This window comes from Geotrypetes seraphini, chromosome 3 (assembly GCF_902459505.1).
Source record: "Geotrypetes seraphini chromosome 3, aGeoSer1.1, whole genome shotgun sequence".
In the NCBI taxonomy this organism is placed as follows: Eukaryota; Metazoa; Chordata; class Amphibia; order Gymnophiona; family Dermophiidae; genus Geotrypetes; species Geotrypetes seraphini.
In genome coordinates, this window is record NC_047086.1 from 238482306 (window position 1) to 238510168 (window position 27863).

Below are 27863 nucleotides of genomic sequence, written 5' to 3' on the forward strand. Positions count from 1 at the left end.
AAAAATTCCATTCCCTTTTATTTAATACTAGTCTTTAAGCCCGTTACATTAACGGGTGCTAAAATAGATGTGTGTGTCTGTCTTTCTCTCTCTCTTTCATCAGCTGTCCACCATCACCCCTTGCCTGCTCCCCCTGTCCAGCAGCACTCCTTACCTGCTCTCCTGTCCCTTACCTGCTTCCCTGCTCCCCCTGTCCAGCAGCACTCCTTACCTGCTCCCCTGTCCCTCTTCCCTGCTCCCCCTGTCCAGCAGCATTCCTTACTTGCTCTCTCTGTCCCTCTTCCCTGCTCCCCCTGTCCAGCATGAGGCTCCTCTTCTTTAAAGCAGCCTAATGAGGATCGCAGCCAGCTGTAGCAAACCTCGCAGGCCACTCTGCACCTCGGCAGCATGTTCCTCTGACGCGATCAGGTGCTACCAAGGTGCAGAGCGGCCTGCGAGGTTCGCTACAGCCGGCGATCAGAAGCAGAGCAGCAGCGGTTGGTGAGTGAGGGTGGGAGGAGGAAGTCACCAGCGTGTTCCCTGCCTCCGTGTTCGAAAATTGAATTCGGCACGGAAGCACACCTCATGGAGGCAGGAAACACAAAACCCTAAGTGCGCATGCGCGCTTAGGGTTTTATTAGAGAGGATATCCAACAGGAATTTTGTCAGCAGTTCCAATGAATAAATTAAAACAGGCTGCCATTATAACAGGTTGCTTTTATTCCTAGTCCCTTTTTCAGATTTACATTTAGGAAATCTCTCACAGGGTTTCCTAAAAATTCAATATTTTTGCAAAAACTATAAATTTCCTTTTTGAAATTCTTACCCCCTGTTTTATTAAGGTGCGTTATGTGGTATAGCCCACGTGTAGTGCACGCTAAATATACTCATGTGCTAACCATTAACATGTCCATAGACTAATATGCACGCGTTAGCGCGCGCTAAAATGTTTAGCGCACCTTAGTAAGAGGAGCCCTTATAATTCTCAAATAAGAAATGCTAGGCTTTTTTTTCCTCAGTTTTGCCTTTGGTTCCCCAGAAGTCAGTGGCTCCTCCCCAGCCCTCGCTACGCCACTGCCAGAAGTACTTAAATTTTCCCACAAGCTTTCCTTCACCAAACACTCAATGTTTTATTTGTAAATGGTTCCTTCTTCCTTTGAAGTCTTCAGTTGCTCTCCCCAAATGCCACAAGCCAGCAAGTTTCTGACTTGTGCAGCCAGGTGATTCCTTTCATAAGCACAGAATATCATTACATTCCAATTGCAGTTTTGAATTGCTTTTAAACGTTAAAACTCATTTTGGGGAATAAATCATAGAATCCAACTGAGCAAATATCCAGAATTAACATTCTTTCAAAATCTATTAATATTTAACCCACAGATATTATATTTTGGTTCTGAGCAACATCTGCCAATTTAAAGTGACAGCAACATTTTATCAGTGTAGCAAACACAGAGCACTGCTCAGGACACCCTCAGCACCTTTGCTGGTCACTTAAATTAATTTTTTAAATTTAAATATTTTTGTTTTATTAGTTTATTAAGGAGCTGGTCTCCTTGCCAGTTTCCGGTGAGTAAACTGGGCATCTGCCGGTTTTAGCGCCTTAAAACATTGAGGTTCTTTTATCAAGGCGCGGTAGGGGTTTAACGCGTGGAATACCATTGATGAGGCGTTAGTTTTTTGGCTTGCCACAGGGGTTAGTGCGTGATGAAATGTCCAACGCGCTAACCCCCGTAGCGCGCCTTGATAAAAGGAGCCCATTGTTTTTCCCCCTTCTGCTCCCATCACTCCCTGGGGCATTTGTTTAATGATATGCACAAAATTCACATGTTTTCAATCACACAAAATGTGCATATTGCATTTTTATTATGGGGCCAACATTGTTCCCCTCTCTGGGCCTCCCTGACCTGGCCTTTGCCTTTAAATTATTAAGTCTTTGATGGAACAGTGTATTATTTTTTTCTTTTATTATTAGCTCCGGGAGTTTTCCCAGAGCTTCGGGCTGCCTCCCCTGTTTTGATCATGCGCGGGTGACATCATTCATGATGTCACCATGCATACGTATCACATACATAAATACATAAATGGAAAACTGCTGCCTGATACAAAGAAAGCAAAACCTGGGACTTGATTTACAGTTTTAAAGTTTTGTTGTGACAGAGAAAAACTGAGAAATACAGACCAGTAAGTCTCACTTCAGTTATTGGAAAAGTAATGGTAGCATTGCTGAAGGAAATGATAGTGAATTCCCTAGAATCCAGTGGGTTACAAGATCTGAGGCAACATGGTTTGACTAAAGGTAAATATGCCAACCAAATCTGATTGAATTCTTTGACTAGGTGACCAGAGAATTAGATCAAAGACACGTGCTAGATATAATTTACCTAGATTTCATCAAAGCCTATGATACAGTTCCCCCCATAGCATGCTCTTGAATAAACATGACAGGCTGAAGTTAAGACCCAAAGTAGTGAACTGGATTAGAAACTGGTTGACAGACAGACACCAGAGAGTGGTGGTTAATGGAATTCACTCGGAGGAAGGAAAGGCGAGTAAAGGAGTGCCTCAAGGATCGTTGCTGGGGCTGATTCTGTTCAATATATTTGTAAATGGCATTGCCATAGGGTTATAGTTTATTTCACACTTTCTATACTGCCTTAACAGCCGGGGCAGAATAAAGCAGTGCACAATCTAAAACCGGGAAAAGAGGACAGAATATCTGGCATACAAATAGGGAAAGGGTAGAGACAGGATGAGAGGAAATAGGTCACACTAGAGTCGTCAGGATCAGCAGATGTTATTATATGCTTGGTTGAACTGCCAAGTTTTCAGTTCTGATTTAAAGCTCTTAAATAATGCATTACTGTGGATGGAGAAGGGAAGATAGGAAATTAAAGGTACTGTGTCTTATAGATTCTGATTGGGTAGCTGTTCGATTGATTTTTGGTTTAAAAAAGAACGACCATATTAGTCCATATTATTGTTTACTTCATTGGCTGCCTTTGGAGGCAAGAGTATTATTCAAATTTTCCTGTATCTATCGGGATTGTCTCCAGCTTACCTTTTTCCTCATTTTGTGTTGCATAGACCATCAAGAGAAACTAGAAACTTCTACTTATTTGCTTATCCAAAAATTAATGGGTGTAGATACAAGACCGTCTTAGATAGGACCCTAGCATTTCAAGCTGGTAGGCAACAATCTTAGTTAGGTAAATGTATTCAGCAAGCTTTATTATCCTATGGCTGTTTTCAGAAATTAATTAAGACCACTTTGTTCGATAAGTTTATTACTTAGTGAGTTTTATTACTGAAATTCTATTTTATAAATATTTGTATTTTTTACTGTATTATTGTATTTCGCTGATTGTCCAGCTCTTTTTAGTGTAAACCGCCTAGAACTTTTGGTTATGGCGGTATAAAAGAATAAAGTTATTATTAAACAGCGGAATGCTTTTTTTATTTTTTTTTGGGGGGGCCCAAAGGCACCGCCCTAGCCCCAGCAGGATCCTGTGGCATGACATCTCTCTACAGCGCCCGACTCCCTCACCTACTGACTCCCCCACCTACCTTCCTCAGTTGCTGTAATTTTAAATTTTACAACAGCCACCGCACTGCGTCAATGAGCAGGCCTGTCGCTGAAGTCTTCATTCTGCAGTGACACTTCGCAGCAGCTGCCAGAAGATTTAAAATTGCAGCATCCAGGAGGAGGAGGGTGGGGGAGTAGAGAAATAGCTGACTGACTGCCAAATTTTGAGGAGGCCTTGGTTCCTGTGGCCTCCCCTGTTCCAATGCCTATGTTGGGTAGTACTAAACATTGGTCACTGAGGGATCAAAGACACAGGAGTATAGGGAATTGTGAGGTTTGTTAAGTAATTGGACACTCCAATTCTATAGGCTTTAAAGATAAGGATCGCAATTTTGAAGATAATTCATTGCTCTTTTGGTAACCAATAGTAATGTTTCAACAGGGGCCTAACACGATTGGTTCGGCTTACATGGCAAAAAAAACTCTGATGGCAAAATTTCGTAAAGCTTGGAGCTTCTTAATTGACATTTTAGGCAGGCTGGCATATATAATGTTATAATAGTCAAGTCTTGAGATGGAGAGACAGGATAAATATGTGGAAATTTTTCTGTGTGAACAGATGCCTAACTACATGCAGTTGGCGGAGTACCACGAAACTGATTTTTGACAAATTAGATATGTGTAGCTGAATCCAGAAACACCCCAAGATAACGAAAACTACTTACTGGTGTGATCTGAGTTCCAAAAAAGGTTAACAGAGATTGTGGGATGTGAAGAAGTTCCGATAAACTGGCAGGCAGTTGTTTTTAACTTGTTCAGAACAAGTCTCTACCTGGTTTAAACAGGCTTGCAATGGGATGATGGTCGGGAACGAAGAGCTGGTGGGGTATATAAGAAGGATATCACGTGCATAAAAGTAGGCTGAAATGGTAGATTGAATGAGGGAGGCCAAGGCTAAAAAAAAGATTAAAGAAGGGGTGAAAGAATTTTAGCTCTTGCTTCTTAGAGGCAGAAGTGGAGGTGGCAACCTGGAAAGAATGTCAAGTAAGATGTGAGGAAAACCAGGAAAATACTGTACCAGAGATTCCTAGACTTGATAAGTGAGTAACCAAATTGAATGCTGCTGAAAGATTGAGAAAGAAGGCTAAGATGATCCTATTTTTCTCCAAGTGGAAATGAAGTTCACTTAACAGAGCTGTCAAGACAGTTTTGGTACTGCAGAGAGATCAAAATTGACTCAGATGAAGGGCTAATACTTTCTCAGAGAAAGATGATAATTGACTGAAGACAATTTTCTCTAGTATTTTTGACATAAAGCACAAATTTGAAACTGGTCAATAATTACTGGGGATGGTAGGGTCAAGTGGTGGGATTTTGTCTAAAATGGAATGGACAATAGCCATTTTGCATAAGTAAGGAATGCAACCAGTCTCCCTGTAGAAGATTTGGTAGTAAATTTAAATTCATTGCAGACGGGTTAGACCAGGGGTGGGCACGAGGGACGGAATTCAGTCGGGTTTTTAGGATTTCACCAATAAATATGCATGAGATCCATTTGCATACAATGGGAGGCAGTACATGCAAATAGATCTCATGCATATTCATTGGGGAAATCCTGAAAACCCGACTGGATTGTGGCCCTCGTTGCCCACCCCTGGGTTAGACCCACCAAATATAGATCCAGTACTGCTTAGTAGTGCTGCCCGATTTCCAATTCGAATCGATTCACAGATTCACTTTGGGTGAATCGATTCATTTTTACAAAAAATCAACCTCACCAATTCAGTGACTATGTCTTCAGGTCTCCTAAAGAAGGAGTGGCAGCGCTGCCTCTTGCTGGCCGACCACTGCCGCTCCTGCTTTAGGGGGTGAGGGGGGAGGGTCATTCGGGAAGTGCTGCAGTGCTTAGGTGTTCTTTGTAGCATCCTCCGGCTTCCTCTCTGGCTTCCCAGGCTTTTCACTCGCATACAACCAGTTGTACTGGGAATCTGCGTATAGCACTTTGACTGATCTTCATTTCGGTAAGTCTGCCGGTTTTACTTCATTTTGTTTTTGATGGCTTTTAGCTTTGACCTGCTGAGTTTAGTTTTTTATGGACTGTTCCTCCTGGTTGTTTTTTGTTCCTGTGACTTCTATGTGGTATTTACCACCTTTACTTTCACTTTGCACAGTTTGAGACCACTGCCTCTTAACACATGGTCCACGTTCCTCTTTTCCCTGCTGTTTATGTCTCCATGGAGACTTTGATTCAGCTTTCCTACACCTTTTTTCCTAGCCTCTGAGTAGAGTTTTTATTTTTAGTTGCCTTGTGGTTTAGTTTTAGCATAACTATACGATGTCATGCCACAGTACTTCTATAATTTACGACAGAGGATTGGACAGTTTTTCTTAGACTCCCCTTTGGTTGATTAAGGGCTCCTTTTACGAAGGTGTGCTAGCGGTTATAGCGCACACACCGGATTAGCACACGCTAGCCGAAAATCTACCGCCTGCTCAAAAGGAGGCGTTAGCGGCTAGCGCACGCGCTATTCTGCGCGTTAAAGCCCTAGCGCGGCTTTGTAAAAGGAGCCCTAAGTATGTGTTACATTTTACTCTTTTCATGCCCTGTTTGTTTCTGTGCCCCGTTCCCCGTTTGTTTTATCCTAGCCTCCGGGCAGAGGTTCTTTTTTTTTTTTTTTTAATCTTTATTAATTTTCAAAGCTAATACAAAATGCCATGAATTATACAGATATCAATAATAAAATAAGCACTTAAATTCCATTAATATCAATGCAGAAAATAAATATCTCTCCCTTACAACAATTTAATCAAGAAATAAACCAAAAAGATATCCCCCCCCACCCACCCACTCTAGCGGTTCTGTTTTAGTTTGGTTCTTTGCTCTTTATGCAGTCTTACATCAGCGGCTCTACATTTTATTACAATAGAGCAGCGGTCTCAAAACACGCGGCCCGTGGGCCGCATGTGGCTCTCCAGGTTTTATTTGCGGCCCGCGGTCTGGAGGCCATCATTCTTTTCCTTTTGGAGCAGCAGCCGGCTCGTTCGCTCAAAGCCGCGGGTTGGCGGCTCCTTGCGCTATCCACTCCTGCATCACTCACAACATCAGAGAGGCTTCAGACGCAGGCGCGGATCTTGCAAGGAGCCGCCAGCCGCGGCTTTGAACGAATGAGCCGGCCAGACACGCTGCTGCTCCAGTGGCGTACCAAGGGGGGGGCGGTCCACTGTTCTCTTCCCTGCAGGGCCGACCAACTCTGGCGGCCCAACGTCAATTCTGACGTCGAGAGGACGTTCTGGCTAGCCAATCGCTGCCTGGCTGCCCGGAACGTCCTTTCCGACTTTAGAATTGACATCGGGCAGCGAGAGTTGGTCGGCCCCGTGCAGAAGAGAAGCAGGGCCTGTTCCCGATAGCGGCAGCAGCAGCAGCCTATTCCGCGGTGGCGGTGGCATGGGGGAGGGCAGGAAGGAAGGAAGGAAGAAAGAAAGAAAGAAGGTGGGGTGGGGACAGGGAGCCAGAAAAAAAAAGCAAAAAATGGGGCACGGAGGAAGGAAGAAAGAAGGAGGGGGGAACAGGGAACCAGAAACAAAGCAAAAAATGGGGCACGGAATCAGAGAAAGACAGACAGAGAAAGAAAGAAAAAGTTGGGGGAGGGAATGAGGTCTGGGGGAGAGGAAGCATACAGGAGGCTGAAAGAAGGGAAGAAGTATTGGATGCACAGTCAGAAGAATAAAGTGCAACCAGAGACTGATGAAATTACCAAACAAAGGTAGGAAAATGATTTTATTTTCAATTTAGTGATTGAAATGTGCCAATTTTGAGAAAGAAAAGATATTGAACTTTAAATGTGAGTGCTGCAGAAAAAAATAGAGTACTTGGAGGGCTGCAGAAAAAATAGTTAATGTCTTATTAAAGAAATGACAATTTTGCATGAGGTAAAACTCTTTATAGTTTATATATCTTTCTTTTTAACTGTTAAAGGAAAGTTTTATAAACTATAAAGAGTTTTACCTCATGCAAAATTGTCATTTCTTTAATAAGGCATTTTTTCTGCGGCCCTCCAAGTACCTACAAATCCAAAATGTGGCCCCACAAAGGGTTTGAGTTTGAGACCACTGCAATAGAGGATCGGGTAGTTTTTTCCACAAACCCCCTTTGGTCTATTGTGCAGATGTATGATATTTTGCATGAGACAGTTTATTTAACAAATGTATATGCAGGTCTTTAGATATGTTTTTATAAAATTCTTTAGAGAGAATTTTGGGCTAATTCAGGATCCCCGCTTACTTTTATTTAGCATACACAAATGCAAGTTGTTTTTTTTACATCCGTTTGTCTTACATTTTTACTTAGGAAATTTGTCTGGCTAATTTGCACACCTTTCCTTATTTTAAGGACTCCTCAAAACCGCATATCATTTCTGCCATACTAACTATTTGTTAGTTATTGACTGGTATGTTTTATTCCTTTACAGCACTTTTTTTCACTTCTTAAGATGCCATAGTCTTCTTATCTTATTTTATGATGCTTTTAATTTTTAACTTCTTTTTAAAATTACCAGAGCCTGGGACCAACATGATTTGAATAATGACCAGACAACAAAAGGTAGAAAAAATAATTTTATTTTCTGTTTTGTGATTACAATATGTCAGATTTGAAATGTGTATCCTGCCAGAGCTGGTGTTAGACCGCAAACGAATTTAACAGAGAGAGGAAAAGTCTTTTTTGTTTGTTTATTTTGTTTACACCACAGCGCCAGTGTGGGTAGGAGAGGGCAAAGGGGGTGAAGAAGCTATAAAAGGGGTGAAGAGGCTATAAAATAAACCCACCAGGATGTTTGTAAAAAAACACCTAATTGGACAGGAAAATCAAATCGAATCGAAAATTCGATTCAATAGGCTAAATCAAATCAAATTTATTTTCCTGAATCGGGCAGCACTACTGCTTAGCAATCAGTTTACACCAGTCCCAGAATTCAAATATTTAGGCCTTATCACTGACCTTAACTTAACTTTCAAAGAACAAATTGCCCCAGTTGTTCAGAAGGGTTTTTTTCATATTGTGGCCGTTAAGTACGGGGAGAGTCCCCCTGGACTGGAAAACAGCTAACGTCGTTCCTCTGCACAAAAAGGGTTCAGAGCAGAGGCTGCGAATTACAGACCGGTGAGTCTCACATCAATAGTGTGCAAACTCATGGAAACTCTACTTAAAGGTAAATTAGACACGATAATGGATGAAGGGAATCTAAGGGATCCCTGTCAACATGGATTCACCAGAGGCAGGTCATGCCAATCCAATCTTATAAGCTTCTTCGATTGGGTGACAGGAAAGCTAGACTTGGGAGAGTCTCTGGACATAGTGTACTTGGATTTCAGTAAAGCTTTCGACAGTGTCCCACACCGTAGACTACTAAACAAGATGAAATCAATGGGTTTGGGTGAGAAACTAACTGCATGGGTCAGTGATTGGCTGAGTGGAAGACTTCAGAGGGTGGTGGTCAACGGCACCCTCTCTGAGACATCGGAGGTGACTAGTGGAGTGCCGCAGGGCTCAGTCCTGGGACCATCCCTTTTCAACATATTCATAGGGGACTTGACCCGGGGGCTTCAGGGTAAAGTAGCACTGTTCGCCGATGATGCCAAACTGTGTAACATAGTAAGTGAAAGCAACCTACAGGATAGTATGACACAAGATCTGATCACGTTAGAAAACTGGTCCTCGACATGGCAGCTAGGCTTCAACGCTAAAAAATGTAAGGTCATGCATCTCGGCAGAGGAAATCCATGCAGAACATACTCCTTGAATGGAGAAACGCTAGCTAGGACCTCAGAGGAACGGGACTTGGGGGTAATCATCAGTGCAGACATGAAGGCTGCCAAACAAGTAGAGAAGGCCTCATCAAAGGCAAGGCAAATGATGGGATGTATTAATAGAAGCTTCGTCAGCCGTAAACCTGAAGTCATAATGCCACTCTATAGAACCATGGTGAGACCCCATCTGGAATACTGTGTGCAATTCTGGAGGCCACATTACTGGAAAGATGTGCTTCGAGCTGAGTCGGTCCAGAGGATGGCCACTAGGATGGTCTTGGGGCTCAAGGGTCTCTCATACGAAGAAAGACTGGGCAAACTGCAGCTCTATACCCTAGAGGAGCGCAGGGAAAGGGGTGACATGATTGAGACATTTAAGTACGTCACGGGTCGTGTCGAGGTGGAAAACGATATATTCTTTCCCAAGGGACCCTCGGTCACAAGGGGGCACCCGCTCAAACTCAGAGGAGGGAAATTTAGTGGTGACACCAGGAAGTATTTCTTCACAGAAAGGGTGGTAGATCACTGGAACAGACTTCCGGTGCAGGTGATCAAGGCCACCAGCGTGCTCGACTTTAAGAATAAATGGGACATCCACGTGGGATCCCTACGAGGGTCGAGTTAAGGAACTAGGTCATTAGCATTCAGACTTAATGGGGTGGGTCAATAGAGTGGGCAGACTTGATGGGCTATGGCCCTTTTCTGCCGTCATCTTTCTATGTTTCTATGTTTCTAAGATGAATAAGATCTTATTTTGACCAAAACAAACATTGCTACATGCATTATTTACATTCAAACTTGATTATGGTAATGTGGTCTATGCAGGGCTACCTTTGAGAGAATTTTGCAGAATACTGCGGTACAAATGTTAAGCTATGAACGGTTATATGATCACATGACACCTTTGTTGAAACAGTTTCATTGGCTCCCGGTGAAATATTGTGCATTATTTAACACTAGTCTTTAAGCCCGTTACATTAACGGGTGCTAGAATAGATGTGTCTGTCTGTCTGTCTGTGTTTCTTTATCTCTCTCTCTCCTTGGCCGTTGTCTGTATCCTTCTGTCTCCCCCCCCCCTGAGCAAAGCTGTCTGCCCCCAGGACACACCTCCCCCCAAAGCAGCCCCCTTTCCCTCTCCCTATCTCTCCATGGCCCCTTCTGTGGCTACAGCATACAGATAAATATCGATCATTTATTGAACAAAAAGATGGACCCCAGTTCGTTTACAAAAGTTAGATAATTCCAGATCTAATAGATGTTGGCATTGTCATAATGATATAGGGACTTTGGATCATCTGTTATATTATTGTCCTTTGATACTTAATTTCTGGAAAACAATTTGGAGACAAATTAATCTTATTCTTGATTCAGCAATTCCCCCTAACATATGAAGCCATAATCTGTGGTACGCTTTTATATGTCAAGCCTTCTTTGAATAAATATAAAAGTCAATTTTTTATGATAATGACGGGAATAGCTTTCTAACTGATTACGGTACACATAATTGGAAGAGGTTTGTCAGACTAAATTATACGTTTTGGTGGACAAATGTTTGTACCAAGTATAAATATGAAAAAAATGAATGCAGAGTGTTTGGGGTATATTTTATATACTTTTCATATTTATGCATGGAGTTTTCTTTGTCTTTTTCATTTTTTCTTTTCACACATTTATTTTAAGCACAAATAGGATCATCATATCACACAATATTTATATTATATATATATTTTTATTATTATATTTTATATTTTTATATGATTGTTTTAATATTGTATTTGTACCTATTAGGACCCCTGATGAAGGTTATGCGAAACACGGACCGTGTTGGGTCCCTTGCCTAGTAAAAGGTTTTTAGATAAGATTTATTTGTCAAAATAAAATTTGCCTGCATCGTGTACAACTCTGCAGTTTTGTTTTGTTTGCTCTGGTTTGGTTTTTCACTGCAGACGAAGTTGGACTTTTGGTTCCTCCCTTTTTTTGCTTTGTTGCTTTACACCCATTTGGTTCCAACATGGCCTTTCCTGCCTGGGATCATATTTTCAGTTTTCCGGAAGAGAGGCTTAATAACCTATTGGAAGAACAACCTCCTCTCGAGGATGAAGAAAACCATTCTCAATCTATCTTTGATACTTGGAAAGAGATCACTGTTATGAACAGAGAAATAATTAGAGCAGATCTCCATTTCGCCTATCTCTTGGAATATTGCCGGAAACAGATGATTCCCAGAGGTTTGAGAATTATGAAAGGACCCACGATGTACACTGATGATCAGGCTTTTTTAGACAAATGGTGTTGTATTTTAAACAAATGTTCACTAGATCTGATGATTCTTTTGATAGAAACCTCTAAACAGAAATCTGAAACAATTAGGTCAAAAATTGAGGATAAGTTAGAGTATGCTAAGAAGGAAGATTCCAATTTTGACCATATAATACAGGATGTAGATAATAAAATGAGCGAATATAGAAAAGACATTAAAGCCAATAAAAAAGAAAAATTGAAAAGAGATATCTTAGACTATCAAAATGGAGACATATACCCATGGGGGAAATCTAAAGTCTATTCAAGGAAGAGATCAATACATAGATCTAATTCCCGTAATTCTAGGTCTCGGACCAGATACAACAGAGACAATAGGGATAATAAAATCCATTTTAATACCACCAATCATACACAGGGTGGAGACCGTGGTAGAAAGCGCATTAGAAGCTGTTCTGATGAAGAGTACACATCGACAGTCACCAGTCCCACCAACGCTAATATCCCTATAGTCTCCAGTCCACAGGTAGACATGTCATTACCAAGACCGCCACAGAATAATGGCAATCATTTTTTAGAGCTACTATGGAATACAATGAATCACAAGAATCCGAACAACATATACAATCAAGGTGGTCGGAACAGAAGATTTCAGGGGTACATAGATCAATACAGGGCTCCATACAGGGGAGGATACAGGGGTGCACGCAGGGGCAGGGCTCCCCTCAATCCTTACTACAAGGATTGACAAATGAAATACCAGTCATTAATTTATCTTCTCACCCATTAACTGCTACTCAAATTAATGTCCTACAAAAAGGTTTGTCCTTTGTCCCTACAACTAAATATGATGCATTCCAAACACGTATAGACCTTTACAAATTTAAAAGAAAATTACACATCCACCATTTTTTTTAATAAGGACCAATTAATAAATACAGATATAGATAAATCTATTTTAAAGAAGAAGTCAAAATGGATCCCTCCAGGAACATGTGATCCAGTTATTACCACATTTTATGAGTGTGTTTTAAAAGACATAGAAAAGATGGAGAAAAAACAGAGATTTATAAAACATAATCCAAATATGGACCCTTTGGAATTTAAAGCAATCTATGAACTTAAGAAAAATTTTGATTTGGTCATCAAACCTGCAGACAAAGGTGGCGGTATAGTTGTCATGGACAGAGAGAAATATGTTAATGAGGTCCACAGACAAATCACAGACATTACCTTCTATATTCCTCTTGACCACGACCCTACACCTTCATTGATAGATGAAATTAAAAATCTGGTCGATATAGCATATAGTGCAGGCTACATTACTTTAAAGGAGAAACAATTTCTGATTAATGAACACCCTGTCATACCCACTATATATATACTTCCAAAAATTCATAAAACCATGGTAGATCCGCCAGGAAGGCCCATTATTTCAGCAATTGGATCCATCTTAGAACCCCTCTCAGACTTCGTTGATTTTTTCCTCCGACCATATGTACCCCTCATACCTTCTTATATTCGAGACTCAGCTCATATGATCAACATTCTAGATAACTTTGACGGAGACCTAGAAGACATTATCTTGGTAACACTCGATATTGAGTCTCTTTATACTAACATTCCCCAAATGGAAGCAATAAGTATTATTGAAAAAACTTTGAATAATAGAAAAAATTCTGAACGTATACCTAATAGATTCATTATTACAGCTGCAACTATAGCATTGACATAGAACTACTTTAATTTCTTAGATCAATTATTTTTACAAATTAAAGGGACAGCCATGGGAGCCTCCATGGCTCCTGATATAGCTAATTTGTATGTAGCAAATTTTGAAGAAAAATTTCTTACTACACATGGATATCAGAATGAAGTAAGACTCTACAAGAGATATATAGACGATATTTTTATCTTATGGAAAGGAAGCATTCCTAAACTCAAAGCATTCTAAAACTCGATATGGATTCCACACTTCTATTTACAAAAAACCAACAGATAAGAATAATTATTTACACTATTCTAGTTTTCATCAGCACACACTCAAAAAGAATCTTCCATACAGCCAATTTTTGAGACTCAAAAGATTATGTACAACACAAAATGAATTTGTACGACAAGCACCTTCTATGGCACAAAGATTTGTCCAAAGAGGTTACCCCACTACAGAGGTCCTGCAATGCTACCAACGATCCCTACGTCAACATCGGGAAGACTTATTATAAACAGGAAATAAAGTACACAAAGTGCCGGATTTTACCTGCATTTTGAAGCATTCGCACCTCTCTGGAAAAGTTCAACGTATCATCAAATCCCATTGGCACATTTTGGAACTACATCAGTGCTTTAAAGGCAAGACACCTCTGATCGCACTTTCACGTAATCCAAACTTAAGAGATCAACTTGTACCTTCTGCACTTCCTGTAATGAATATGGCGCAGCATGTCCACACTGGACATCACCCATGAATGTCATGCTCAGTTTGTAAACATTCTATGCAAGCCACTTTTTTCAAACATCCACTGACCGGAAAAATATACAAGTTAAATTTCAGTAGTGACTAACACTCAACATGTCATCTATATTATCAGATGTCCATGTGATCTCTTATATGTGGGTAAGACTAAGAGGAAGATCAAAACAAGAATTATAGAACATAGGAGCTGTATTTTGAGAGAGATCATAACAGCACCTTTAGTCCAACACTGGAAGGATTTTTCACATACCATCGATGAACTGCGTTTTCTGGTTTTTAAAACTTTTAAAAAGAATTGGAGAGGTGGTGACATTGATAATGTTCTGTTACGCACAGAACAAAGGATTATTTTTGAACTTAATACAATTATACCTGCAGGTCTCAATGCAGAAATAGACTATCGTCCTTTTCTTTAATCTAAATGACTTTATTGTTGTTATTAAATTTATATCGGTAGGCTGTCACACAAATATAATCATAAAGATAAGAATTACAGAGAGAAACCAGGGGTCTCAAGTGCTCCCAGCCAGAAGCCCGATATATATTACAGAGCTAATGGCTAATGTGGTGAGCTATCATCGTTCCCGTTTATTTTCTCTGTAAAAATTTTTAGCTATTTTTTGCTTTTTAACTTTTTTTGCTTTTTAACTTTTTTGTGTTATATATGCTTTTTACTACATTTAGCACGGCTGTGTTGCTGATCTCTTACTCCTCCACTTTATGCATGAGTAACTATTGAGCAAACTTTAGCAACTTCACTTAACTTTCAAGTCAATATGAAAGTTAAGTGAAGTTGCTAAAGTTTGCTCAATAGTTACTCATGCATAAAGTGGAGGAGTAATAGATCAGTAACACAGCCGTGCTAAATGTAGTAAAAAGCATATATAACACAAAAAAAGTTAAAAAGCAAAAAAAGTTAAAAAGCAAAAAATAGCTAAAAATTTTTACAGAGAAAATAAACGGGAACGATGATAGTTCACCACATTAGCCATTAGCTCTGTAATATATATCGGGCTTCTGGCTGGGAGCACTTGAGACCCCTGGTTTCTCTCTGTAATACTTATCTTTATGATTATATTTGTGTGACAGCCTACCAATATAAGATTTCAGTGTGGTTCACAAGGTTAGGAAAGTTATTAAATTTATATACATATCTGTTTTTATGATTCAGTATTTTTCAATTATTGTCATAGGTCTTTTATTATACTTATTTTGTGAAATTATTTTATGATAATGGAGTTTTATAAGGCTGTCCATAGTTCTCATTATGTAGAAATACACATACTTCTTATTTTTTAACAATCTTATTTTCCAATAATATATTTCCCCAATATATATTTTTTATAAATGTTTTTTATCATTTTTTTATATATATTTGTGATCTTTTAATGCATTTGCCAGATCGATGCAGCCAATTTAAGGCAATTCAGATGGTTTGGTGCTCCCTCCCTCCCCCTCTTCTTCTTTTTTTAACTCTACATACTACTAAACTGACACGCCCATAATTATGTTGATTAGCTAGTTCCGTTTTTCACTCTAAGTTTCTTTTCATGTATATCTCTCATGTAAATTTGTTATATATATTAAGGATCTTCATTGCTGCTTTATAATATTTAGTTTTTTCCAATATTAGTATGTTTCAGTCTTTCACATAATCGATCCGACGTTTTTTATTTTTTTATTTTTTACGACATTTTTATGACTTTTCTTTACGGCTCCAGCTTGTTTATAGCCTGTTGAAACTTCACAGCAATTTTTACTGTGACGGACTTTGAATGTAATTTTGGCGAATCTCGGCGTGCTACCAAACGGTAAGTTTTTTATAATATCTTGGCGATTCATGCTCCTTTTTCTTGCTCTTCCTTTTAATACTTAGCTGCCGCCTACACTTTTTACCCACTATCTAGCGTTTACCCACTTTATATTATGTGGTATTCACTTTTAACTACGTTTGCAGATTTGAAACCCGTTTGCAGCTAGCCTTAAAACTGTATTTCTGTATGGATTCATTTGTTTTAAAGTATTATTATGCAATAGCTTTTGAGGTGGCTTTATATCTCCTATAATATCTCTTATATGATGAGTATTTCTGATTTCTAAATTGGTTTACTGTTTGTTTTTTTAGCTAAATATTATTTGATATGTTTTGTTGGTGTTAAAAATATCCATTGTTGTTCATTTTAGGCTTATTGCCGTCTGTTTAGCCAATTTTTATTTGTGTTTGTTCAATCCATATGACAATTTATGATGACTGTTTGACTTATTACTAATCTATATATTTTAATTTATATATTATATATATTATTTTGTTCAATTCTTTCTTATCTATTACTTTTTTGGTCATGATATATGTTTAAGATGATTCCATGTTTATATGCTTTTTGCTTTTTTCTTTATGTCCCTTGATAGCTATTTCTCCAGCTTTTTATGACACATTTTTTGTGACATTTCATCTGTGACACAATTTTTCCTTTTTTTACCATGGTATGTATTGTATATATATATTTCTATTTTCTTTTCTCTTTTTATTCTTTATTCTTGTCTCTACCACACTTCACGATATTCACTTTATTCTATACTGATTACACTCCTTTCTTTTTTTCTCTTTTTATTTGACTTTCTTTGGTCCATTAGGATTAATCAAACTTTACACTTTATTTGGTTTGTTTATGTAAAATATGGACCTCTTTATGTCTTCCTTCTTTATACATATATTTTATAATCTCCCTTTATCTACACAAACACATGAAAAAGGCCATCATTTAGATGTGGTAGCTATGGCCACAAAGGAGATTTTAGACCCTTCCATCTCTCTATCGGATGGTACCTGGTGTCACGATATCTTGTCCGATCATTTTACTTATTATTTCAACTTAACTTGGACTCATTTAAAATCCAAACCACATCCAAAGATAAATAGAGAACATCTCACAAGGGGTCATATCAATCCAGAGGAATATTGGTCACAATATGAACTACAAGCGGAGACAGGGGAAGGGGTTGATTTGTAGGACCACTGGATGAAAACTAGCACATCCATTTTAGATAAAATTGCCCCTAAACGAAATAGCAAAACCTGCTCAAATAAATATAACAAATATAATAAATATAACAAATGACACCGAACTTCTAAAAATGAAACAATTAGTAAGACGATTGGAAAGAATTTGGAAAAAAAATGGGAAACTTGTCAGACCGGAACAACTGGAGATCCAACATAAAAATCTACAAACAACTGATAAAAGAAAAACGTAAAGCTTTTTACTCAGCCAAAATCAACTCATCTAATACTAGCTCAAATGGAATCAATACAAAAGAGCTGTTCAACTTGGTTATGAATTTATTTGACACCACACGCTACACTCAACTCATGCATAATAGTAAACTACCCTCAGCAAATGATTTAGCACAGCATTTTGATTCAAAAATTAAAAACCTAAAAAATAACTGTTCAACATATGACATATACGAACATCAAATAACTAACATGCAAGGAACTGAAATACCAGCGGACATGACTTGGAGTTCCTTTCAAGATTTAGAATGGAATAATTATATCAAATGATATAACAAGTACTCTAAATCGTACTGTTTTGGACCCATGTCCCCCAGAAATTATGAAAGCAGCTCCATTAGACCTTAAACTATCTTTGCTGAATTATTTAACCGATAACTTAAAAAATGGAAAATTCCTCACTAATAACGGTCATATCATAATAACCCCAATTCCAAAGAATTGTAAAGAATCATCAGCATTAGTAACCAACTACAGACCAATAGCATCCATCCCTTTTATTGTAAAAATCATGGAAGGATTAGTACATGCCCAATTGATGGAATACCTTGATCAGTTCTCCCTTCTACATGAAACTCAATCTGACTTCAGACCTTTATTCAGCACTGAGACAATAATTGCAGCTATCTTGGATAATTTACGGTTCCTGTTTAGTTAGGGCCTTAATGCCCTGGTCATGCAATTTGATATGAGCTCTGCCTTTGACTTAATGGACCATGGGAAACTGTTACAATGCTTAGATGCAATTGGTATCAGAGAAGAAGTGTTAGATTGGTTTTGAGGTTTCCTTATGTCCCGTACATATCAAGTACGTTTTAATTACGATCTCTCTGATACCTGGAGCAATCCATCTGGTGTACCGCAAGGGTCACCATTATCCCCACTGCTTTTCAATGTCTACATGTCGTCATTAGGTGCACAACTAACCCAGCTGGGGATAAAATTATTTAGTTACGCAGACAACTTTACAATCATTATCCGATTCGCTACCTCACTCCTAAGGCAACAGGAGTACTAAACACGATGGAGCAATGGATGACTGAATTCAAACTGAAGCTTAATTCAGAAAAAACAAAATTTTTTGTAGCTTCGCCACACCCACTTGACACTAAAACATCACTGTGCATCAGTAAACGTAGTTATCCCATCCAACCCACTATGAAGATATTGGGTGTAACATTGGACCAGAGTCTAACTATGAAAGACCAGGTGGACTCCTTAGTTAGAAAGGGTTTTTTTACTCTCTGGAAGCTTTGGTCCATTAGAGCATATTTCGGCAGTCAAGCTAATTTTTGGGTTGAAGAAGTTCAATCATGTAACAAATTCCTACCGACTTCTACATTGGCTACCGATGGAGGCACGCGTGAAGTTTAAGTTCAGATGCTTTTGCTTTAAGGCACTATTCGGTTTAGCCCCTAAATATATAACTGACCTCTTCTCTTTCTCAAACAACAGACATAAGAGAAGCTCACACTCAAATTTTGTTTCCCCGCCGGTTAAAGGATGCAAATTTAAAAAACACCATCAACATCTTCTCTCACATCAAGCGGCATTCTGGGGCAAAGATCTGGAACAATTGCTCACCCCTACTACTTATGGGGAATTTAGGAAACACCTAAAAATATATCTGTTCCTGAAGTATTTAGGCAACTAACCTGAACAATCCTACTCCACAATAACTGATCTCTAGCGCTGTTAATAACTAGCTTCTAACCTTGTTAATTCTACTTAATTTGTAACATCTTTTAACCATTGTAAACCGCATAGAACTTCACGGTCCTGCGGTATATAAACTGTTATTATTATTATTATTAAAACATGCAGTAAATTAAGTTGAATGTTTAGGGTCATTTGTCTTATTGCAGGATGTACTTTTATTGCAGATTCTGCTCACATACTGATGGCCTGTCATTCTCCTCTAGAATTTTGTGATAATTAGAATTCATGGTTCCATCAATAACGGCAAGCTATCCAGGTCCTAATGCAGCAAAGTAGCATCATACCATGACATGTCCACCACCATTCTTGTCAGGATGCTTGTACTCTGGAAAGCAATGTTAGTTTTTTTTGGACAAAATAGTGTTTCCTATTGCGAATGAAAACATTCAATTTTGATTCATTTTTTCTAGAAGTCTTTGGGGTCATCCAGAGGTTTTTTGATGAGTCTAAGGTGTGCAGTAACCTTCTTTTTAAAGAATAGTGAAATCATCATCCCCTGGATTTATATCAGACTGCTGTCTGGGTTTCCAGGAAACCTTTGGAGACATTTCAGAGACATGTTCTCTACCTAGAGAGGTTTCCTCCTTGAACAGGGAAAGATTGATACCAAGCATTTCTTTAATTTTAGAGATTTATGGTTGCCATTTGTGAGATGGCTTAATGCTCTGCTTCTCACACTTTAATCAAATACGACCTCATTTTAATAACTGAAAATTCAAAGGACACCAGATGATGATAAAAAAACAAAAGCAGGTCTCTCTTCCGTACTGAGCCACTTCTTCCTCCGCTCAATCAAAGCAGGAAAGCAACAGCAGCAGTGATGGCCTGTGAGTTAATGTGCTCACAGACCCCAGTACTGTGTATGGATTTCCAATGTAATAAGTAGTCAACCCAGGAGGCGAGAGTAGTACCTGCAAATATTCACCAACTCAGAGACCACATGCCAACTGCCACTACTGCACAATGGTAGCAGTAGAAATCAGGGAGTGAACCCTGTTTCCATGGGATAGGCACGTGGGATCTCTTAGAGCAGGGGTGTCAAAGTCCCTCCTCGAGGGCCGGAATCCAGTCGGGTTTTCTGGATTTCCCCAATGAATATGCATTGAAAGCAGTGCATGCAAATAGATCTCATGCAGATTCATTGGGGAAATCCTGAAAACCCGACTGGATTCTGGCCCTCGAGGACCGACTTTGACACCTGTGTCTTAGAGAGAGAAAGAAATAATGGTCATTATGGATGGGCAGACTGGATGGGGCGCTTGGCCTTCTATGTTTGACCATCATGTGTCTATGTTTCTGTTTGGAGAGCTGACTCACAGTTTGAGAATCACTGGCTTAACGATACAGAGGGATGAATTTTGTGTTTGGTTTGAAAAGGTTATATGATATAATTAGTGTGCTCTTGTTGATGTTTGTACTGTATGTGCCTTGATTATTTACCATTTTTAAAGCTCTGGGGCTAATCGAAGATTTGATTTAAGAAAGAGAATTCATGAATAAATAATAACTTGACAATTAAAAAGTAAAAAAGGACTGAAGACTCAAAACTATAATAATACTTAATTAATAATTTGATTTAAATTTACATTGAAAGTTTTATTAGGGACAAGCCTCAGATAAAGGAGTACATCCTCCCATTCTGGGATATCTTCAAGAGAAAGAAAACATCTTTTCTCCAACTCCTATAACATCACCGGCTTGGTCCCACCTCCCTACCAAATTAATTAATTACCATTAGTTAAATTACTTCCTATAATTCATCTATCTTACATTTAAATACTGTCAAATTTTATTTCATCCTTATTTAATATCTATTTAATAATTTATTAAATAAGATCTCAGCTCTATCTGAGGCTTGTCCATAATATAACTTTCAATGTAAATTTAAATCAAATTATTAATTATTATTATAGTTTTGAATCTTCAGTCCTTTTTCACTTTTTAATGTTTTTTTTTGTATATTTATTTAATTAATAGACAACCATTTTTAAAATTTGGTGGTTTTTTTTGTTAAACAATAACTTGAACATGATTGCTGATAGAAAGGATGGTGTGGCAAAATATATAACTCTGCATATAACACTAAAAAAGGTAGCTGGCCATTGTAATAACTTAAAAAGGTAACCTTCACTCTACACAACACCACCAGGTCTCCATTAGAATAGACTATGATTTCTCAACAATCCTGATGTTACATTCAGCCAGTCAGATTTTCAGCATACGATTGTGATTGTAAACTGCTTTCATACTGATAAGAAAGTCATGTAGGAAGTCTGAAATTAACATAATGAATATGCATGAGATAGATATACTTTTATTGCTTCTGGATACTAATCTCTCTCATGCATATTCATGTAAGATATCCTCAAAAACCTGACTGGTTAGTGAGTTTTGAGGACTGGATTGAGGACACCTGGTGTAGATAACAGAGAAATTTCCACTGTGAAATTATATGCTCTTAAATGATTAAAATAGCATTCTGTGGCAGTAATAAGTTAAACTGCAGTATGACGCAGGAGGAATTTTAAATTATAAGCAGACACTGGACTGTGCCCTTTAACCCATAAACAGATGAGGAGTGAGAAAACCAACTGATGAATATTCAGCCAGCAGCAGTTAGTGTGTTTTTAAACACTGAGCATGGCTGTCTAAATTAGACCCAGATATTCAATGTCAGACCATTTCTAGGCACTGGCATTCAATATCTGTCTGACCATACTGATGCTAATCACTCAAACTTATGCAGGTCATGGCTGAATTTTGGCTGGGACCCACATATGTGTATCAGTCAATTTTTTTATTCCCCCTGCCCCCATGTCAATTCCAGTCCCCCTTTGGAACTCCCCCTACCCCTGTGATCACCTCCCAAAGAGATCAAAGCCATCCCGGGGGCCTACCTTATATCCCCAATGGTCCAGTGGGTTACCCAGTACAGGAGCAATTCCCATTCATTCCTGTCCCTAGTGGCTCCAGTAACTAAAATGGCTGCTGCAAGCTGTAGTGATAGTCTTGTGCTACTACCATTATGGGGTCAGCCTTCCAAATATGGGAGTCCATATATGGAAGGCTGACCTAGCAATAGTATCACTATCACGGCAGCCATTTTAGCCCCTGGAGTCCCTAGAGGCAGCGTTGACTGGGAATTGCTCTTGCTCCAATGTTATCATCAGGGACAAAGGGAGAGAGGGGGAGAGAGGGTCTGTTTATAGGCGGGGAGGGGAAGGTCTGTTCCCAGAGAGGAGTCTGGTCACAGGAGGGGGGGGGCTTGTTCATTGGTTTGGGATATGGGAGGGAGAGGAGTCTATCTAACTACTCAGAAGCTATGCAGGTGCCAGCTGGTATCCAATGCCAATACCCACATAGCTAAATAACCAAAGTTAGAACTGCTATTTATGTGATTCTGTCTGGTCGCTTAGCTACGTATGGCACCAACATTAAATATTACTGGCACCTCCACCCTGAAAATGCCTCTCTCTGGTCCATTTCCTAAATGGTTAGTTACTTGCCTAGTTACATGCCACTGAACATTGACAGCAGTCCTGCAGAGCGTGGTTAAATTGGCAGGAGCCTTTCTTCCCACATATCATTTTGAATATTGACCTATAGCTTTTCAAGATGGAAAGTCAAGGACTTAGAATCAGTTTTAAAAAGTTCAATATAACTGACATACAGAAAAATCAAAGAATCCTAGGACACTTTCAGTGCAGGAAGACATTTTGTCTGCACCAGAATGGACTCCCTTATTAGAAAAGGGCCAATAGCACTGATTAAAATGATTGATTGGAATCCATTCAGTTAACATACCGTAATTCCCTATAGCAATGTCAATAGACTTTGCAAGAATAGAATGCCAGAACAATTCAAAAGTTTGAAGAATCAATGTGTCACTCACCAAGGTCCTGATGTCTGTTGTGAGAGGGGGAGGCCAGGGAACCATATAGGACAGATCGTCATGCAAAAAGAGTTCAACTTCCAGTTTTCTGTGGAAAGAGTGGAAGGCTTTCATGGAAGGGAAATTTATTGAGATCACATCCGAGAAGAAACAAGTAAACAGGAGCAGGGAATTAACCAAACTGCAAGAACAGCTTTAGCTCTTTCCAAAACAATACGAAGAGTCAAGGGTGAACAGTATTTGTGCATTTTTCCGAAAACAAGCAGACCATCCTATTCTCATATCTGGGTGATATCATCTCACAGAACCTGGCCCTGACACTTGTTAGCAAGTTGTAGTTAAATGTTTTTGCATCGGTCTTTGGGTCAGGCAGTCAGGCCCCACTTCTGGTTCAGCATCGACTCCTTCTCAGGCTGTCCCTGTTCTGGCTTCCCAGCCTTTGCCGATACCCACCTTTGAGTGCCACCAAGCCATACTCGGGAGCTGTCGCAGATACTACACACCACTCAAGGATCAAAGGTGTTTGCTCCAGTTGAGGCTCAGCCCACACACCTTCCTGAGGCTCATGCTAGGCCTGCAGTGTGATCCAAAGCATGAGTGTCTCTAGGGGTACCGGTGTCAGCATCAATTCTTGTGGTACTGCCTTTGACATTGGGGAAGGAAGCTTCCCCAGAGTCAGAAGGTGTGGGTGTAGATTCACTGAGCTGAGGAAGGCTAAAGCTCTCTCTGTCAATTCTAAGTTTGGAGAAGGGTCTCATTGGGACTGCTCATGGGATTCAGACGAGAACCCTCATTACTTTTCAGAGGAGGAGGTGTATGGAGTCCCTTCAATCCATCACCTGAGTTTTCCCTCTTTCACTGGTTTTGTCAAGGAGATGGCTTTGGCCATCCCATTTAAGTTGGAGACGTAGGAGGAGTCTAGGGCACAGGTGAAATATGAGTATCTTCCTAAGGAAGTGATTATAATAATATTGTACTCTATTCTCAAGGATGCATTGATAAAGAACTGGGAAATTCTTCTCAGTTCGGGTCATCCAGAAGGCTCCTGGATTTGAGGGCCCAGCTGTCTCATCACTCATTGGTAGTTGAATCTACTTTCAAATTGAACTATTTATTTATTTATTCAATTTTGTAACCTGTCCTCCCAAAGAAGCTCAGAACGGGTTACAAATCAAGTACTCAAGCATTTTCCTTATCTGTATTGGTGGGCTCACAGTCTTTCTAAGGTACCTGGGGCAGTGGAGGATTAAGTAACTTGCCTAGGGTCACAAAGAGCAGCAAGGGGTTTGAACTCACAACTTCAGGATGCTGAGATTTAATAGGGCGCTGAGGTTGTAACTCTAACCACTGCGCCACATTCTCCTGCCAAACATCTGCATCATATCTCACTCCTATCTCACCTCTCCATATTTAGGTCTTTCAGTCTCTTCTCATATTTCTTTTGGCTCAAACCCCTTACTATTTTCATCGCCTTCCTTTGGACTGTTTCAAGTCTTTTTATATCCTTCTCCAGATAAAGCCTCCAAAACTGAACATAATACTTCAAGAGTGGCCTTGCCAAAGACCTAACCAGGGGCATCACACCGACCTTGGAAGAACTTGTCATTGGAAGAACTTGTCATGATTTCAAGTTTTCTTTGTAAATCCCAGCCTTTCTATTTATTCCACTTTATGGATTACTCTCGTGGAGATTTGATTCCTTCTATTTTTCTTTTTATTTGAATACAGGCACCATTTTTGCTAGAAAAAAACACACTGCATAGAACAGAGAAATTGAAGAGAGATAGAGACCATATGGCCTATCTGGTCTGCTAACACTCCCTTAGAGATTCTTTGTGCTTGTCCCAGGTTTTCTTTATCTGCACCTCCAGCAGGAGGCCATTCCACACATTTCCCACCCTTTCTGTAGAGAAGTATTTCATTAGATTACTCCTGAGTATAAAAGCAAATGCATGCATTTTATATTTGACTAGCGTTGCCTGGATATTTAGCGTTTTAGATGTGATTATTTGTACCTGCTCCCATGCAGGCATAAATGGCCTTGCTTCATTTTAGCTGCAATTTCTGCAGCATTTCTGTGACCTTTTTTATAGAGCTGCATAGATGTATATTTGTCCATAAAATACAGTAGGTGCCTTTTCGCCCTCTTACCCTAAGTGACCTATACAATTGCTCTATATTGTGACAATTCTGTAAATTAAGTGCTAACATTTAGATGGGAAATATATGCTTAAATGAACAGACTACTGGCATATGTGCATATGTCGTCTCATGCACACTTAAATGCCAGAAATCTAGCTACAGTGTAATTATGCACATATCTTAAGACTGTGCATAGTTTGCAGGCAGGCACTCACATGAGCAAAGTGGATGGAGGGCACAGATTTACATGCATGATGTATTTTTGTGTATCTCTGGAATCTAGACAATACACTAATGGTTGGCGTAAGTGGTTGCATTTAAATTCTTGGTTATGTTACTGTAGAAGTAGCCACCTATTTTCCATTATAGAACAAGCGGCAATTAGGTGTCCTCTAAGTACCTAAATATAGTTGCCTATTTATAGAATTCCCCTCTACATAAGTGCTAGGATTTAGAAAACTGAATGTCAGGAAAGAGACAATCAAGGAATCTAGTGAAAATACTAATTTTTCTCTGAATTTTTAGAGTTAAAATTTTTTTTTTAGTTTTTATATTGTTTGTAACATATTACCAGGTTTTAAACACCAGAGAGGTAAGCACAGCTGTCCCACATCATTGGTGCGAATCCTAGGTAAAAATGAGTAGTTAGCAAATGGATCTATCTCAGAACAGGTGCAAGTACTAGTGTCTTGTTTTTTTAAATTTTTATTTGTGTGCGTCTGTAGTTAACACCTTATTAGAAATAAGGTGTTAATACCCAAAATAAGCCCACAACAAACCTCAGTTAAGCTCTGGAACGCGTTGTCAGAGCATGTGGTAAGAGCGGGTAGTGTAACTGGTTTGAAGAAAGATTTGGACAAGTTCCTGGAGGAAAAGTCCATAGTCTGTTATTGAGAAAGACATGGGGGAAGCCACTACTTGCCCTGGATCGGTAGCATGAAATGTTGCTACTCTTTGGGTTTTAGCCAGATACTAGTGACCTGGATTGGCCACCTGGATTGGTCTGACCCAGTAAGGCTATTCTTATGTTCTTCCAAATCTGCATGCTATGATTCTGAATCTGTAAATAGCAGCCCTAGTTTAAAAAAAGGCTATTTGCACACACAGTGTGTTTAACAACTGCAAACATTGCTATTTATATGTGTAAATGCTGTGCAAGCCTTCCAAAAACAAATTAGGTTACAAACAGATAATGCCCCAGTGAATAAAATCCTCAATGTCAATAGTCTTGTTAGACCTGGTTTTTGGTTTTTTTTTGTTACTCATTGTATTGTTCCCCATATTTTGCAATTTTATTATTATGTACATCGCTTAGAATTATGATTAAGCGATTAATCAAATCTCCATTAAACTTGAAACTTGAATTTAAACAAATGGGGAATCCCCTCAGAACCCTATAGAAGCATCATACTGAGAAATATACAAGATGAACTATTGAAGAGTGATTCAAAGAGTTGTTGAAAAATAAGTTGTGTGGCTATCAGGAAATAAAGTGCTTATTTTATTATCCTCCCCGTTTAAGAGACTACAAAAGTGGTTTTTAGCGCTGGCTGGTGCACTGCTCCCGACGCACATAGACATCCCCCCCCCCTTTACAAAACTGCGGAAGCGGTTTTTAGCACAGGCTAGCATGCTAATGCTCTGCACTGCTCCCGACGTTCATAGGAACTCTTTGAGCGTCAGGAGCAGCGCAGAGCATTCAGCGCACCAGCCAGTGCTACAAAACATTTTTTTGGTTTTGTAAAAGGGGGGAGCATTCGGGTGCAGCGCGGAGCATTCGGCAGGCCGGCCGGCACTAAAAACCGCTTTTGCGGTTTTGTATATCTGTCAAAAATCATATGGAGCCTCCCACCCTCACACAATGGAGAATACAATGCATTGCTGAGGATGCTTCAGGACAAGAAGAAAAGGATAATTTGATTTTTAAAGATTTGGGACCCTTTTCTGAACTCTCTTCTAAAAGTGCACTCTTGAGGACAATTCAGACTGTTTGTTGTTTTTTTTTTAGGCTGATATTTGTGGGTTTTATGTTGGGTTTAACTTTGTGTCTTTCTCACACAGTGTTATATATGCATTCAATTGGGATGGGGAGGGGGTTGGTAGAGTTTAGTTAGATTGTTTAGGTGCTAGGGAGAACGGGGAGGGAGTTAATAGAGAGGATGAGATAAAATATAAATTTGTGTCTTGGTTGTCACGATTGCTACTGATGTCTATTTTGTTGTGAACACTTTATTTCCTAAGCTTTAATAAAGATGACTTCTACATATTAGGTTACAAAAAGACATACCCAAGGGGGAGCAATAGATACCAAGAGGTAGTCATGAAATTATTTTAGACAATCTAGCTAGTGTCTGATTTGTGGCTGCTCAGGATCTGGGTACCGGAAGGTGTATGTTCAAAGAAAGAAAGAATGACATCCAGACAGCGGACAACATAATCCACTAGACAAGAAAGCGTCTGATTCTCTTTTCACCTCTGACATGTGATCTTGAGCAAATTGCTTTGTCTCTCTGTCCTCACATAAGTTCTTTGAGACAGCACACTGGAGCCATATAAATGAACCAGCTCACTGCTGTACCTACTAATAGACAAATGCACAGTTTGTTGCTAATATGTTCTCGGGAAAGGTGCCTGGGGCTCAAATCCAGCTGCCACGATCAGAGGCAAAAGCTGCTCCTTAGTGGCCCATGCTGCGTCTTGTTTGCAAACCACGGGACCAAGTATCCTTTGTTCCTTTTCTGCTTTGTATTCAATTATCTCTCAGCAAATC

The 27863-nt window shown here is 39.3% G+C and overlaps 1 protein-coding gene across 3 annotated transcripts in view; it reads right to left on the reverse strand.

Annotated features, from left to right (window-relative positions):
* The window catches only part of CNKSR3 (CNKSR family member 3), a 595138-nt gene that overhangs the window by 220113 nt on the left and 347162 nt on the right, over positions 1–27863 (reverse strand). For 2 of the 3 annotated variants that reach the window (XM_033936403.1, XM_033936402.1), the window contains exon 1: positions 22952–23011. The exons of the other annotated variant lie outside the window; for it this stretch is intronic. In XM_033936403.1, the coding sequence (XP_033792294.1) occupies positions 22952–22996 (45 nt within the window). In that variant the 5' untranslated portion in view covers positions 22997–23011. Of the gene's footprint in view, positions 1–22951; positions 23012–27863 lie in introns of those variants that run through there. 3 annotated transcript variants of the gene reach the window in all.